The 17,727-nt window shown below is 41.3% G+C and overlaps 1 protein-coding gene across 1 annotated transcript in view; it reads right to left on the minus strand.

The window, feature by feature from the left end:
* VEGFC (vascular endothelial growth factor C) overlaps positions 1 to 15,453 on the minus strand; it is a 101,675-nt gene extending 86,222 nt beyond the window's left edge. The window contains exon 1 of the mRNA XM_025886113.2: positions 14,841 to 15,453. Within this exon, the coding sequence (XP_025741898.1) occupies positions 14,841 to 14,990 (150 nt within the window). The 5' untranslated portion in view covers positions 14,991 to 15,453. The remainder of the gene's footprint in view (positions 1 to 14,840) is intronic.
* Between the last annotated feature and the right edge of the window lie 2,274 nt (positions 15,454 to 17,727).

Raw genomic sequence — 17,727 nt, forward strand, 5'->3', positions numbered from 1 at the left:
ACACTTCGAGTTGGTCAGGAGTCACTCCCAAGCTATTAACACTTGTAACAGTGAGAAGGGGCAAGGCGTATAGTACTTCTCCATAGACAGAATTTTTATTTATTTGAAATGTGGTTCTTTAAAGTACTTACAAAATATGAACATAAATAACATTTTAAGAGAACCCATCAGACCATGCAAAAAATGTTGGATTATAAAGATACAAATTATTTTAACACGAGGGGCAACAGATGGAAGACATCGTACAAATTCAGAAAGTCACTCCATGGCCACATGCTTACATTAATAATTATAAAAATTTTAGTCCGCAGACATCTAAAAGTGTTCTTTTGATAAGCATAAAGGAATTTTTAAATATAAGCGATTTTTTCCTATTTCCAGGGAAGAAAACAAAACAGGAAGAAAAGCAGTGTCTCATCAGAAAAGCAAAAGTTTTCCCATAAATCTTTATTAGAGTCTGTCTTATACTTCATTGGCCGAACTATCCTATGGCCATGCTAGCTGCAAAGAAAACTAGGAAATAAGTTTATAAATCTTAACGGAGTACATGAAAACTGTCCCATAAAAAAATGAGTCACTATTATATACACCTTTAGGCATATAAAAGCTTCCATCTTAGAATTTTATAGAATTGTTTTCCTCAGCTTTTACTTAATACCTTAAATACTGACACACGGAAGGCAATAACTACTTGGTGAACCAATTAATTTTATAAAGAGACAGATACAGATCTAACAGTTACTATTGGTATATAGAAGGTATCCATTTATAGGCAGAATGTACCTAGAAATGTTCTTTGAGTTAATTCTGCTTGAAGTTATAATCATATTCGAAATAATTCTTCAAATCCAAAAACTTGATGTCTTTTCAGTGTATAGTTCAAAATGACACACATTTTTATTCTGCCCACAATTATAATCACGAAAATATTGAACTTTAACCAGTATAGTATATAAATAAGAAAAAAATGAGTGGGGAGCAGAGAACAGTATGACTTCACACACTAATGATCCAGTTTTCTCACAATAGACATATTTGCTGGTGAGTTGGACGACTAAACCATGATGGGTTACAAAGAATTTCTATTGATATTTGCTTACAATTATAATTGGGAGTGACAAAGAAAATGCCAGATACCTACACACACACACACACACACACACACACACACACACACACACAGAGCAAGTGAACAGGACCCTCTTCTAGAAAAGAATGCTACCAGAGGGAAAACTGTTCCTTAAGATGCCCTAAATCAAAGAAAACGAGTATTTTTTTTTCTCCAACAATCATTAAGCCAGTATTTAGTGCTATGACATCTATTATAATCAGATGTTGATTCAAGTAGGAACTACTTAATTAATCACCTGGCCCTGCCTAAGAGCAAGTTATTTTGCTGAACAACTAAAGCATTATAAAAGCTAATGTAAACTATACTCCTCTTTAATTACCAGCCTCACTGAAATCAAGTTTTGATAACTAAACATGACCCAGATATACTTTAACCATGCCCCAACTCCCTGCTGCAAAACATCCGGTCTGATCCAAAACACCCTCTGTCCCACATGTGTAGAAACTTACCTTCTCAGTTTCCTGAGTCTCATTTTCAAATATTCTTGCTGTCCTTAGAAACTCTAGATACATCCTTGAAAATTTTCTGATTTCAAATTGCAGCAATAGCACAAATCAGTATAACAAAATTATTATAAATTTATACATGTTGCCACACACACAAAAAAGCACTGAAAGTCTGGAAAAAATTCTGGTTCTTCACTCTAAATGCACATACCATCTACTTACTGTTTATATTTCGTATTGATAGACGCAGTATACATACGAAGTTTTCCAAGCCACTGGTTAATGTTACATTAAAATTGAAGCAACTGTGATGTAAAAGCATCATTTATGCATCAAAATAGTGGGAAGATGTGTTGAGGTGCATAGACAACAGAGCCTGGAACCTGGTTTTCCAAAACACTGAAGTTCAAATTTAAATTTACTCTAAGAAAATTTGCCCTCACTAAAAATGTTAACATTCTTCAGAGAATGCCATTTATATACTGTAGTACAAGGTGGTATAAACAATGAATAACTCTTGGCAGTGGCAGACATAGTTATTTTATAATGAGCAAAAGTTGTTTAAAGTGTGTTTAAAAATATTTAACTGCAAAATATTATACTAGAGTAGAAAGATGGAATAAAGGAAAAGAAAAGATCGTGTAACTTATCAAGAATAGTATGTATCATGTGTCTGAAATTTTGGCTTATAAAAGAATGTTACCATGTCTATGGGCACCCAAGGGCACATTATCAAGTGGGATACTTTGCATTGGAGTGAAATATTAATCTTTTATTTTTTTATTTATTTTTTTAAATATTAATCTTTTAATCAGCAGTCGCAGAAACCTTTAAGGGAGACCATGATCCTGGAATTACTGTACATTTTTCCTACTGCACATAGGACAGACCAACTCATGTCAGGGGGAAAGCGAAGCACCCAGACAGAAAAAAAAAATGGATTTAATTAACTAAAGTGGTAATAGTTTAAGCTTAGGCTTAGAAAACTAGAAACTGTCCTGGAAAAGACTCCACTTAAGTATGGAAAGCAATGTTCGGTGTACTGCTCATGAAATCATGCAACTTCAGAGAGTCACCTACCAGTGGGTCTAAATGACACCCATGGTAACAGGTATTGAAATCCATGTTTATGATAGGTTGGTGACATTTTGTGAAAATTTGAAAGGTTTTAAACATAAATATTTAACTGGAACTCTGAAAATTCAGACGAATGGCAACTGTTTGGCACTTCACAGACGTATCTATTAAACTCATGTTTGTTCTCCTTTCTGCCATACGGCAGACACTTTACAGAAGTGTAATAAAGTTAAAATCAAGTTTAAAAAAAAAACTTGGCATATGAAGGCAAAATTTTAGATATTTTCTGCTAGAGGAAGCTTGAGGCAGTTACACGAACATCACCCCCAGTTTAAGAATACAGAAGAGCTTGCACGGTCAAATAAATACAGCAGGGAAAGTTAACACCAATTTTAAATATTTTCATCTTTCCTTCACTAAGGTAGGTGTCTCCATATGCTACATTATGGTACTATAATTATGCTATGCTCCCGTGGCCATGACATAAGGGTGTGTTTTTCTAAAGTAAAACAGAATTGGTCTCCCGAAGAGCAGGCTCTGCTGCTACCAATGTTTAGGAGGAAAAAAAATAATTTGCAGTACAATTTATGACATCATTATTTGCTTAATCTGTGTATTTAAGGAGATTCAAATTACTCAATTTTAAGCGTGATGGTCATGACTGATGAGTAATTCTGACCTTAGTAAAATTCTAATTCGGCATGGATGGCCACCAATTTTTTTTTTTTTAAAGCCCTAGGATTCAAAGAGAACAAACAATGATTCACTACTGTCCCCAAATTTAAATTTGGCTCCGAGACAAAAGGATTAGTTTGTTTTTTAGGGAAGTCTTAAGTGTCATGACCCATAAGCAAACATGGATCTAAATAAGTATTCCATTTTTCAAAACATAAACTTGGAAGAGGGCTTTACGAAGGATAAAGTAACCAAATATACGCAAACAAAGAGAAAGAATTAGAAATATTCCATGTAGGCAATGATACTGTAGTAAAGTAAACCACGGTGGTTTAAAAGAACCTCACATCTGGTATTTGATATTAACCGGCTATTTCCAAGGAACTCGGAGTGAGAGGACATAACAATCCCTTTTCCAGATTATAGGAATTCCATCCTAAGATTCATGGCAGCTGTGTGGTCACTTGGGTTAAAAGAGAACCAGGGCCATTTTCCTTAAGTCTTCAGTCTGAGTTAATTTGTCAAGTTTATCCCCAATTGGTTTTGAGGGGAGGGAGGGAGGCATTGGAAGAAAAGACTCCATGCAACAGTGTAAACAAAGAGAAAAAAATGCACTATTTTCCAGAGGAAAGGTTATAGGGCTCTTATCAACACATCTCTTTTAGTAAGATAATTATTTGTGCCATCAGAAAAAAATGGCATTAAACCTTTGAGCACTAGCTGGCTGGGGAGGTGATAAGCAGTCAGCCTCCCTGGCTCCCAGCCAGTTCCCGGGAGTGTGGCCCTTCTCTGTGGGGGCACCCACTCATGTATGTGAGAAGCTTCCAGAACAACCACAATGTCAAATGTGCTCTTTCCTTTTAGAAACTTTTCATCTGTTTCAAGTACTTCAAGTTGGAAGCAAAAGTATTATTAATTTCATGAATGTTTCCTCCACACACAAAGGAATATTAAATATGCAATGTTATTTTAATCTTGTTTATAACCCAAAATATAAGCACGGCACTTTTAACAGAAAAAAATAGTATAAGCATAAAAATGACTGTGGCGGAAATACATTAAAATTTAAATCTGAAAATGTATTGGCACTTAAATGTAAAGCTGCATCTTATATCACGACATACAGTTCCAGTCCTGAAATAAAAATATGGAAAATCACTTTAAAAAAAGATGATAGCAGTATCTGCATATAGATTTGTATAGATAATCTACATGGATATGTATGGACTTGCGTAGATGATGTATTATCTAATTCTTTATTCATTTATAAATAGGCTAAAAATCTAGTGTCAGTCTTATCTTTTGGTCCAGATTGAGTCAGGAATACATTCTCAGTTTAGAAATATGGTTTCTGATCAAAAGTTCTTAAAATACTTCAACTAACATCTGTATTTGAATCCTAAGGAAGTGAACTTTCAAGATGTTATTGGAGAAATAATATATTGTTAGCTCTTGAAGAGCCAGGAGCTGTGTATACCACTCATTTTGAATTTCCTTTTCTTTGCCTGCTCGCACACCTCCAGCACTGCCCGCCCCCATCACCATCAAGTTTCTGCACCACGAAATTCATTGTGTTTACTGATGGTCTGGCAAACCAGTAAATAGAACCAGCAAACAAAATCAACTACTATGAGCAAATGAGGGCACTCAAGTAAATCAGACTTACTCTAGAAGTAAAGTATCTACTCCATGATTCATCTCAATGACCACACAGACAGGACACACTTTGCTGGTTCTCATTCTGGAAGAGTACCCCAAAGAAGCAGAGCAATTACATTTTTCTAAACAAATCTACACAAGTTTACCTCTTGCATATAACATTCTACCATTATATTTTATTTATATTTTATTAGTCGAAATGGTATTTTTAATATTTTAGATCTTCTGGAATGGTTTCCCTGTAAATGTAGAACGTATATTTTCATAGTGTCCACCTAATTTATTACATTAATAATATAAAGACTTGAGAGGTTTACACACTGAAGCAGCATCATCAGTCTGTTTCTTTAATAGAGATTTAGACTTTAAAGTGTTTAAGCTTTGGGGCGCCTGGGTGGCTCAGTCCATCAAGTGTCTGCCTTCAGCTCAGCTCATGATCCTGGGGTCCTGGGATGGAGCCCTTCATCAGGGGCATTGGGCTCCCTGCTCGGCGGGGGGGTCTGCTTCTCCCTCTCCCTCTGCCCCACCCAGGGCTCATGCTCGCTTTTTCCCTCTCTCTCTCTTAAATAAATAAATAAAATCTTTAAAAAAAATAAAGTATTTAAGCTTTGAAGTATTCAGGATGTTCAGATGAAATTACATGGCATTATAAAACTCCTGTGTGTACCCAAATCCTTTTCGCCCAATGACTTAAGTACAGGGCACTTTCAGGGATGACCATCATCCCCTGTTCCTTGACTTGGTTGTCTGTGGCCAGAGCTGTTACACTCAAGGAAAGACACAAACCCAGGTGCATGGGAGAGGTGGAAACATATTCTAAGCCAATCTATAATACCTAGCCTCCATACACTGAGTGATTTAACACCATGGATTTTCCCCAACTTTCTCAAAATCAAATGTCAATATTACCTCCCCTTTCCATATTTTAGCAATCAGGAAAATTGCTCATAAGCTTATAATACAAATGTAATAAATTAGGTGGAAGGTGCTGGAGAATCACTCTGAAGACTATCACAGACTTCATATGCCTAGGACCACAGTACTTATGTCTGTGATGTTTTTCTGACGATGAAACCTATCTAACAAAAATTTACAGAATTTGATAGCTCATTTCTGCCCCCATCCTCTAGTCTTACTGTTGGCAAGAATATTTTTAAGAAGATTTTAAAAATAAGGAATTGCGGGGGTGCCTGGCTGGCTCAGTTGGTGGAGCGTGTGACTCTTGATCTCAGGGTCTTGAGTTCAAGCCCCACACTGGGCATAGAGGCTTCTTAAAAAAAAAAAAAAAAAAAGAAAGAAAAGAAAAAGGAGGGTTATCAGTGCCTCTCACTCTCACTGTCCTGCTCTTTAATTGTTAGTTGAACTACAAATTAGTGTATAGGCTATAGAGAATATAATAAGATCATATACTCTGTTTTTATATTCTTTTTCAATGTATTGTCCAAAAATATTTAGCTAGCCAAGAAAGAATACATAAGCCATGGCTGGCAGTTTGAAGAGTGATTGAGGTAGGGGGAAGGAGGGGCAGTGTGTGAGTGTGAGTGTGTGTGTGTGTGTGTGTGTGTGTGTGTGTGTGTATCTAAGCATGACCACTGTTTACACTGCTTGCTCTGTTTGGTATGTGAGCCATAAAAGAAAAATGTCTGTTATTAATATGTTTTATAAATGCTTCCAGATAGCACAGTGATGGGTGCTTACATAAGTCTGCACTGGTCATCACTATCCATCAGAAATAATCAGGGGCATATAGTGGAGCTCAAATACCATATATGGGTGGTCCATGGAAAGACAAGAGCAGTCACCGACAGACACTTCAAGGAAGGGTGCAGCTTAAAAATGGCTTCGGGGAAGCTTGTGGCCAGCTTCTAGCTCTCTTTTTTAGATACTTCTGCACAATGATCCTAAATTAAGCTCCTTAAGACACCACTTCCAGCCTATCACTCAAGAATCTTCAGTGGCTCCTGTTGTTTTCAACCACGATCCAAAGTTAGGTCCTACACCTTCTACAATATTGCCCTCTGTTTCCCTTATAGCTCTGGACTCTTCAGCCCAAGTCGTATTCTCCCCGCTCAGCTCCCCAAGCCCCCTCTTGACGGCACTGACCTTACTGCCTCTGTGCTTTGTTCTCACACTTCAATACCCAAAATATTCCCCCTCCTTTGTTTCTGTAACCAGCATCAACTTGTTTTCTGCAGCTGACCGAACGCCAGTCCAGCCTTTCCATGCTCGTCCATGCAGCCACCAGGGCTTACCCAACAACTTCTGGTAAACCAGGAGACTTGCTTACAACAGCTCTGACACTGTCTGCATTTACGGTGTAACCCATTTCTGGTATTTTAAATGAGTAAGCTTCTTGTTCCTCAAAAAGGATCCCACGCTTGTTATAGACAGGAGTCACTCACTCGACTCTTTGGGCATCATTCACCACAATGTCATTTCCTGCTTAGAGTTGAAGCTGCCACGAGTGAGAATTCATTAAAATACTCCTGAATTGAAGTAGATTTAAGTGGGAGAATTTGGAGTAAGAAATCCATAAATCTGATACTAACAGGTAAGCGGTGTGAGCAGCATCACCATGACCTCCTTCCAGAGTCCCTCAGTTTCCCCTCCAGGAGGTCACTGAGGGAAGCATTTGGAAAAGAACCACGTGACAACCCAATCCCATACCCTTGCCCTGGGGACTGTGCTAACTTCGGATCCCAGAATTCTTCAGGAAACTCAGTGCCTATATAAACATTTTAAATGTAGCCAATATAAAACCAGCCCCTCACAGGGCTGATCTCATAAGTAAATACATTACTATTTCTTTAATGAAACTTAGAAATATTCACGTTTAGAGGATAAATACTATAAACAGCTTTTCATTAGATCAGATCAGGGTTATAGCCCAAGTAATTTATGAAAATGAGTTTTTGGATTTCAGAACTGCACCAATGCCTCCTCACACTCGAAAGCCACTAGCACACGACTGGTACCAGGAAACAGTAAGAATCTACCAGTGAAAGGTATTTCAAGGCATCCAACTGGTTGACTCTATGATGGATGTCCAGTAATATAGCGTCTTCATATAGTGTCTTCTTTCTCTAACAGTTAAACTACAAACTCTGAAAAAGAGTAAATCCACCACCTGAATAATTTACATGAGGAAATTTCAGAAGAAACAATTATACAAATCTATAATATTTACTGTAAATTTTAGAATTACATTATAAGAGAAATGAACTATTATCCCTTGTTTAAAGTTCTCTGCTATATCTCTTTTTTCTATTGTGAAAAATCAATGATACCTTAACTCACAATTTATACAGATCTGAACTCACAAATGTGCCTTCTGCAACAATCACAGGACTAGGTAGTATTTACAGAATGCACATCTACCAGAAATAATGTAACTGGTACAAGATGAAACATTGTATGACTGGAAATCAGAGGAACTGTAACGCTTCTACCAACCCCAGTTTATTCTTTCCAGATCCAATTATTCCTGAAAGCTCACTTGGCATAGGTGAGACTGTAAACTTTCACTTAAGTTCTATTAGTGCAACTTGGAAAAACTGTGTGATTGTCAGGAATTCTGGTTAGAGTTCTTGTTATGCAGTCATTCTTGCAAGGCTACTATGGATTTAGGCCATTTGTGACCACCCTTTCATCAGGGGGGCACCACATGGTAAGGCCTGGAAGAAAGTACAAGTTTATTTCAGAGTTGTTCAACTGTAGGGAATTGGGACTTAAATAAATGAAACTGGATAGGCCCTACGTGCTGAGTACCTCTTCCCTCTGCCTTCTCGCCCACAGCTGCAACTTGCAGAAAGAAAGGAATACGTATGGTCACGGGTCTTTCACAAACCCAGAAGGCCCAAACCCATTATCACACTTTTCTAACATATGGGCTGCAAAAGTTTTTTAAAGAGAGAAGCGAAAGAGAAAAGCTCTATCCTTGCTCCTGGCTAAGTCATTTGAGTCTTGGGTTTATTATCTTTAATGAAATGTATTAACATCCATGTCAGAAAGATGTAGTGAAAAACAAACTTAACTTGTAAAGCTCTCAGCTTGTCATGCTCTCTTCACGGCACATGGAGATGCTCAGGATATTGCAGAGGAGACCTAATTATTATTGGAATGCCTACTCCATCTACAGAGGTATGACTAGTCCCCAGGGAGTGATCTGAACCTGTAAATACCCCTATAGCTGCCAAAGACACCAGTGCCAGGAGCACAGGTGACTTTCTTTCCTCTCCCACCAGCCTCTGAGTCCCAGAACATCCTGGAAAGAGCTATGAGACAGAACTCCTGGTTGATCCCATGTTGATAAGGAGGCCAAGACTTGCATCTCAAGAGCCCCAGAACTGGAAGGCCAGAAAGAAATCTCCCCAATCTACCACCCTCCACCTTCTCAGATAGACAGACAAGAATAGAGACCCACTGGCCCTAAAGCTGTGCCACTGATAACCGAAACTGCTTCCTACAAAGCAATTTTGATGATAATCGATTCTTTTTTTTTAAAGATTTTATTTATTTGACAGAGAGACAGCACAAAGCAATTTTGATGATAATTGATTCATAGTTTTTTTTAAAGATTTTATTTATGTGACAGAGAGAGACGGTGAGAGAGGGAACACAAGCAGGGGGAGAGGGAGACGGAGAAGCAGGCTTCCCGCGGAGCAGGAAGCCCCACTCGGGGCTCGATCCCAGGACCCTGGGATCATGACCTGAGCCGAAGGTAGATGCTTAAGGACTGAGCCACCCAGGTGCCCTGATGATAACTGATTCTTGAACAAATGACAGCCCATCAGGTGTCCACAATTCAGAAGAAAGAATACAAAGAAGTAGAAACCAAAATGAAGGATGAATTGAGCTCTTTTATGTTTCAAACCATAGATCGCCAGCACCATTCAGAGTTGGGTCAGAAATCTCTTACAAGAGAGGAGGCTTACGAAACACTTCATCATATACTCTATGGCAATTCGTAATCATAAAAACTGTAGACTTGCCATTAAAGAGTAGATACTTGGGGAAAGGGGACAAGAGTCCAATCCTTCCATTATGTAATCCTTTGCCCTCCTCAGTAAGGGGCTCTTAGGGACTGCAACTCTGGGCCCCCAACGTAAATTGATGCAGAGTGAGGTGAAATCACAAGAGCGTTCACAGGTTTCCACTTTTCACAGACATTTCATATTTCCCTACCATTGGACCTCCTTTCTAAAGATTGCTGCCAGAAAGTATGGACATTTGCAGTACATCAGAGAAATGTCGTGGGTACCGCAACATGAAGCACAGAGAAGGCTGCCAGTCCATGACTCCACATTATAGTTGCATTTATGGCCCAATTTAGTGGAATAAAATTTACCTCTCCATTTTCAATGCAGAGCAGCACGATATGCAGACTGTTAATTTTCCTTTTGGGATTGTAACAGTACTTGTCAAATGCTCAAATACTTTAAGGATATTACACATTTTAAGTCCTGTTGATCCTAGGCAATTATTTTCCTCTAATGGGATGTAAATTTGTAAAGCTTATTTTGTTTCTCCAAAGAGTTTTTAGACTACTAAAATCTTAAGTGATTTACGGAATAACGCTGTCATCATCCATCAATGATCCATGAAAAACAGTCTCTGCTCTTCTCTGCAATGCCCTAATCCTGCAAGTAGGACCCACATTGTCCTACGATTAAAATATCGATGCCAAGGTTCATTTCTTCCACTCCCTAATCTTTCTTATGAATTAGTCAGCAAATCTATGGGTTCTTCCTCTGTGACAGCTTTGGCTTCTCCTCCCACTGCCCCAACTCTGCTCTCTTCATCACTTCCCTTCTAAAATACTGTTGTTGCTTCTTCACTAGATCATGCCCCCCCGGCAAGTCTTTATGACCTCTAATCAATCCCAGAAGTGATTTCAATACTTTTCTTATTACCCGTGTCCTTCAGGTGCTCAGAGCATGAATCACCCTCCGTAATCCACCTTAAAGTAGCTTAGATCATATGCAATGCAACCCCACCCATCTCCAAAAACTTATTCATAGTTAAGATTCTTCACTGTTACTCTATATAACCCCTTCCCTTCCTACCTTCTCACCCCATCCACGGCATGAAAGGGATTCGTGTGCTTGATATAGTCTAGTCATCTGCTGGAAATTCTCACCCAGGTTACAGCCCAAGTTTTGCCTCATGTCAAGACACTCAGACCAAGTAGGCCACATGGCTGACTCTCCTGTGCAAACTTCAGGACACAGACAATGCTTCGGTGCCATTCCCCTAATACCTCACAGTATTTTTTGTGCGTAAGCCTTTATTTTTTCTATCTGAGTTGTAAGCTCCTTGAAGAGAGGAAAAACGGTTTATGTCTTTTAACATGCTCCACGCCTAACAGATTACCCTGCAAACTCAACAGTTACATAATGAAGAGGCCAAAACCAATGAAATTAGTCATTGTTACACACCATAGATCAGTTACTCTAAAACTGTCATTGTGCGTGAGAATGACTTAGGATGTTAGCTAAAAATGTATATTCCTAGACCCAAATCCAGAGATTTGGTTGGTCTCAGGTAAGGGGAATAAAATTAAAGACCTCTAGGGAATTCTAATGCAGTTAACACATACATGGTATTTTGAAAAACATCATCACTGATTAATCTGAATCAGGAAATACAAATAAAAACAAGTACAAAAGTATGCAGAATTATAAACAGTGGAGAAAGAAAATCTGGCATGTTGCAAACTAGTTGCCATTATTAGGAAGTTTTTTGTGATAGTAACCATAAACCATATGTGCTTTTACTATTTTAGTTTAAAATAGCTATTCTCATTAAAGCAATTAGTATTAAGACTAATCTCTTTTTTGCATTTAAGCTATAAAGTAGATATATTTAAAGTTATTTATGTAAAGCAGAAAATAAGTTATACTTGCTCATTCAATAATATTTGATCTTCTAGATCATTCCCTTAATTGATACAAGATTATAAATCTTTAAGCTTTCTTTTGTTGACTTTGATCTTTAACATAGGCATGTGCAACGTAAGACGTGCTCTCCTTGAATTCATTGCTCTAAAATATATAAGGATCTAGGTATTTATACTCCCTGCTAACCCACTTTTTGGAATAAAAGTATACTATACATAATTCTCCCTTTTTAAATTATAAACAATTTTTTCTTTTAAAAATCAAAACTCAACTCCAACCAATCAGAGTGAACTCTACGCAATCTCATGCGGGCAAATGATTGCATTTTAGCAATCTGGTGCTCTTTCTAGGTTTTGCACGTTTTTTAGTTGGATGATAATTTTAAATATTTCCTCTTTTTCTCATCATGCCTACTTAATTTTAATTATAGAATAGGCAGTACTTTGTTTGCCTAACTTTTCTGATGTTGGCTTCCTTGCACTAACAGGAAACATTTTAGGATCTTTTAGTAAGTCATATAACTAGGAGTCATTAGAAAGAGGAACCTAATAAATGCAAATGTAAGTCAAGGAACAAGGAAATCTTGTTTGTATTTGTGATTTTACCTCCCGTTTTCTGTATGGCTTTGGGGGTGTGGTGAAGGACTGGATGGCTAAGCTCGGTTTATAGTTTGTGAGCTGTTTTGTATTTTTTAAACACAAAAATACTTCCTAAGTGTAAAGTACCAAAACTCTGCATTTGTCAAAGATTTTGTATATTTAGTGTCTTTTATTTACCTTCTGAAATCTCTTCTTGGGGCTTCTGTAGTTCACAGGAAATTAATAATCAGTTCCTCTCCAAGCTTTACCTCCTCATGAGTCACTTCTTTAGGCCACTAGGGAGAGACATGGAGTCTTTGGACCAGGTCTCTTGGGAATCTCATGGCAAGGACATAGCAATTTCACTGAAAGCATTAATGACACTTGCCCTGTCAAGCCTTCACTCAACCAATGAGGAACACTTTAGTGCAGAAATAATATACTGTCTTATGGGCTGTGGAACGCAGAGATCTAAAGTGATGTTTCATCAAGTGAAAAAGAGTCCCTATCACATCCAGAATATCAACTCATATTCACCATACAGGATATAAAAGATGGCTAAATATGAAAAGCAAATAAAGATACATAAATCTTTTCACGGCAAAAGAAAGATTTGATTACATCACCAACGAAGATGATTTTGAAGATGAAAAATAAATTAACTTGAACCTCTGACTGCAAGCCCATCCATAACACACATGCATGCGCACACATGGGCACGTGTTCACTCAAAGCTGACCCAGCAGTGAGTGACTCTCATACAGGCTTTTGGCTTCTCAGGAAAGACTTCTTTTACTTCCTTCTTCACACGTTCCTACTATAAACTCAAGGAAGTTACCACAAGCAATAACCTGCTCTCAAACAGGTTACGTGATCTCTTTCACCAGCCACCTCTCTGGGTGTTGCCTTACTAAGTCAAACTTTTAATAATTTGACTCCTCAGAGACAGAAAGTGAATAGATATCATGATATCCAAGGCATTCAAATTACAGGAAGTGTTAATGGGTCTAATGCTACATTTTTGTGGCATTTAAGCACAGGAAGACATTCTCATGATAATAGTTCTACCAACATTAAGTATTTGTGTTGAAAATTATCTTACAAATCACATAATACACTCTGTTCTGCAATTTAACACATTTTTTTACTCTCAAGGTTTTTTTTCCCTTGACCCCTATATTGAATTACAAATTCTGTTTTTTTTTAAATAATTTGTCCCCCAAATTTAAAATTTAAAGGTAGTTTGGTTTTTTAAAAATTATTCTTCTCAATGGTAAAACGTGTTTCAAAATATAACTGTGAAGGCAATTCAGTTTCTACACATTGAACATATGTTAAGTCACCTCCCAGTTGACAGTCACATACCACTGGCCAGAGGCTGAAATAAAGCATTGCATTCTGTACCCAGTCAGGGGTACTGCAAGTCTTTGAAAAGAGGCGTCCCATAGTATGTCCAATATAAAACTTCTTCAGGAGTTCCAAAACTCTATTAAGCATACTATCCATCCTTCTGTCAGATCTGAACGTTTTAGGTACACATTTGGAAGAGCAAGTCAGAAGCAGGCACAAATACAGTAACTCCTTTTTGAAAGTCAGAATATCTCAGAAGTGCCTTGGCAACATTTTCCGGCGAAGGGTTAAACAACATCTGTTATTTGATAAACAAAACAAAACGATCCACCTTACTTTTCAGTATTTTCCCAGATTTCAGAAACGCAGAATTTATAAAGTTGAAAAGTCATGCCTGATTGTGATCTACATGAGATCCTGTTGCAGCCCAACTTTGGCCAACTTCCCCAAGTGAATCTGAAGTCTTCAGCCCTCAAGCCGGTGACTAAATTCTTTTTACACTTTCCCTAAAATCGCCTAGTGCTCCAAGTAAGAGGACCGCTGCGGGAAAATAAACCTCGGCTGACTGGTCGTCCTAGCCCCTGATGGACTGCCACTGACCTGACAGGGAAAGAATAGAGCACTCCCGACCGGGACGAACTCGGGCTCTCCTGAGCCGCGCGCCCCGCGAGGGCTCAAGCCCGCTGGGCACACCCGCGGGGACTGCTCCCAAGCAGGTTGTGATCTCTATCACCAGCCACCTCTGTGGCTGCTTCTATTTTGCTTTCTCCTGACTTGCTTTCATACTGAGTAACCACTTTATGCAAAAACAAAAACAACAAAAACAAACAAACAAACAAAAACCAAGAAGAAAACTTTTCTCCGAGGAAGCGTGCAGTCAGCTCGGTTAACTTTGGACGCAACGTCCGGACGGTGAAACAGCGACACGCACTTTGCGCGGCCCCCGGGTCCGCGGGATCCCGAACACCCCCGCGCCCCCGCAGTTGCCCCCGTGCGACCCCGGAGCGCGCGGCCCCGCACCTACCTGGGCCTCGTCCGCGTCCGGCTCCGCGTCGGAGAAGCCGAGTCCCGATTCGAAGGCGGCGGCGGCGGCGGCGGGCGCGTCGCGCGGACCCGGGAGCAGCGCAGCGGCGAGCAAGGAACACGCCAGAGAGAAGAAGCCCAGCAAGTGCATGGTGGAAGGACCGGGAGCGCGGCGGCCGGTCCGCGGTGGGGGCGGGGTGGGCGCGTGGCGCCCCCGCGACGCTGCGCTCCCTCCGCAGAGAGCCGCCGGCGACCCCCGAGGGCGGCCGGAGGCGGCGGCAGCGGTCCGCGGCTCGGCGCTCCCAACGCTGCGCGTCGCGCTCCGGGCCAGTGCCGGGGAGGGGCGCGGGGTCAGGTAAAAGCCTCACAGGAAACCGGACGTCCGAGCTCCCCGCATTCGGGGCCCGCGAGGTGAGGCGAGGGCGAGGGCGAGGGCGGACGGCTCCTCGGTTCGCCTTTCTGTTTTCGCTTTCTGGCAAGAGGGGGGCAAAGCCGACCCCTTCGGCGCTGCTCGGCCCCTCCGATCCCCCCGAGCCTGCGGCCCCCTCCTCCCTCCCCTCCCCTTCCCCGGTGCAGCGAGCGGCGGCCGGGAGGAGGGCGGCGGGGCGCCGCGCGGCCAGGCCGGGGAGCTCGGCGGCGCGGGCGGCTCCGGAGCGCGGGGCGAGCGGCGGCGGCGGCGGGCGCAGGGGCAGGGCATGGCTGACGCGCCCTCTGCCTGCGCTTATGTGAGAGAAAGCGGCCGAGGGAGGGAGCGTGCCGAGCCCGGCCGCCCTCCCCTCTCACTTTCCCTCGGAAGCGCTCCTCCGCTCCCTGCTGCCCGCGCCTCCGCCCCGGCGCCCCGCGCGTCCCCACCCCTCTTCCCTCCCCCTCCCGGGAGCGCGGCCCGAGGGGCAAGTTCAGCTGGGGCAGGCTGGCCGCGCCGGGCGGAGGGGAGCGCGACGAAGTCGGCGTACTGCGGCGGGCCGGCCGACCCTTTGTCCTCGGCCGCTCCCGGGCTCCTGCCCTGTGCCCGGCACGCCTCGCCCTCCGCGCCCCGCTCGAGGTTTGCAAACGGTCCCGGAGTTGCAGAAGGTCCGAGAAAAACATCATCACAATGGCGGAGACCCCGCCGGGGCCTTGGAGCCCGCCGCGGGCCCCTCTTTCCCTGCATCTGGGTAACTTAATGCGCAGCCCGAACTAAGGGAGAGAGCTCAGAGTGCCGTGCGGGCTATTGGGATGAATGCTCATGATCCCCTTGGAATCCCAAACTTCTGGCGGGTGGGGATGAAGAACCTGAATCTTCACGGGAAGGAAAGACACACAGTGTCAGTTTCTGCAGGAAAGTTGGGTTTCAGTGAGAAAGAGAGTGATAAAGAGACACGTGTGTTGTTCATATGGTAGAAAGTGAAGTCACTGCATTTCCCCCATTGGAAAATCACGTTGTGGCGCCGATTGCCCGGGCTGTCTCCCTCCTTGGGGCTGACTGGACGAGTTGCCTATGACCTAGCTACAGGGTTTCAACGGTGTACAGAACATGAAAAACCCGAGCCACTTTTAGATACACTGATCATAAAATCTTAGACTGAGAAGAGACTCTGTTACCTGATTCAGCTCTCTTCAAGTTCTGAAACTCCTCCCACCCATTAGGTACTTGAAGGCTCAACTATCTCCAGGGACAGGGAGTCCTCTGTGCTTTTTGAAAATCAGCATTGCCGAAAAGCATTTCCTTCCACGTCTCCGTTGCTTTCGACTTCTGGACTTTACACAATAAATCTAATCTAACTTCCACATGTGAGTTCTTAGAATATTTTGAAAACATCTGTCATGTTCTCCATATGCTAGCTTTCCTCCCAGCTAAATATCCTTTTTATGAAAATGACAGCTCCAAGTCCTCGTCAACCTTAATCTAATTTTCCATGTTCTTCATATAGTCAGTCTACTGCTCAGAACAAAGCTCAGTACTGAAAGTGTTCTACAAGCATGTAGAAAGGGTCTTCCTTGTCCAGCCATTGTGCATTTGTTGATACAGCCTCGAATGGAGTTTATTTTCTGGCAGCCAAATGAGTATTGACTCACACTACACTTAAGATCTAAATTCCTCAAGAATTTTTCATGTGTACTGCTGTTCAATCCCACGTACATTACCCTGCATTTGTGAAGTTGGTTTACTGTGCCCAAGATCTGAGCTCTGTTATTTATTATGTTCTGTCCACTCAGTGAGTCAGCCCAAGATCACAGCATGTTGAGATGTTTTTGGGTTGCTGGCGCTCTGGGTCTCTTACACTTCTTGCTGTCCTTCTACTCATATTTCATCAGTTTGCCATATTTGTCTTCAGATACTGATAAAGCTGTGAAAAGGGAAGAGCTAAGGCCAGTCTAGTAGGACTGAAGTAGAAGCTGGAGCTTCTTTCTAACCATTACCTATTATAGCTATTCTCAACTTTGCACTTAAAATACCAAAAGGAGATTTCAAAAATACATGCTTGAGTGCACCATCAAAGAATTCTGGTTTAATTGGACCCTAATAGGCAACCACATTGAGAATCTCAGGCATTTGCAACACTCCTAGGGCCTGGCAGAGAATGAAGACTGCCAAATCAACAGAATCAAAATGTATCAAAAATGTATCATGTGAACTGATTTATTTTATTTGAAATACAGCTGTAAGCACATACAGGCTTTTTTTCCCTCTCAAAAATGTTACCGTTTTACCACTTATTATTTTAAGTAAAAGAAGTGCTGGCAGAAAGTATCCTTGAGAGAAAAAAAAGACCGCAGTCTCAGAAGACCATCCTGCATTCATTGTTGGAGTGTCTTCACTGTAAAAATGGAGAATTCCTCTGCTCTACCTTTATCTGCCACTTTTGGCTGTTGTGCATTCTTTGGAGAGCAGTTGTAAATTGACCTTA

This window comes from Callorhinus ursinus, unplaced genomic scaffold, assembly GCF_003265705.2.
Source record: "Callorhinus ursinus isolate GAN/ISIS: 27379988/994484 unplaced genomic scaffold, GSC_fseal_2.0 scaffold17, whole genome shotgun sequence".
In the NCBI taxonomy this organism is placed as follows: Eukaryota; Metazoa; Chordata; class Mammalia; order Carnivora; family Otariidae; genus Callorhinus; species Callorhinus ursinus.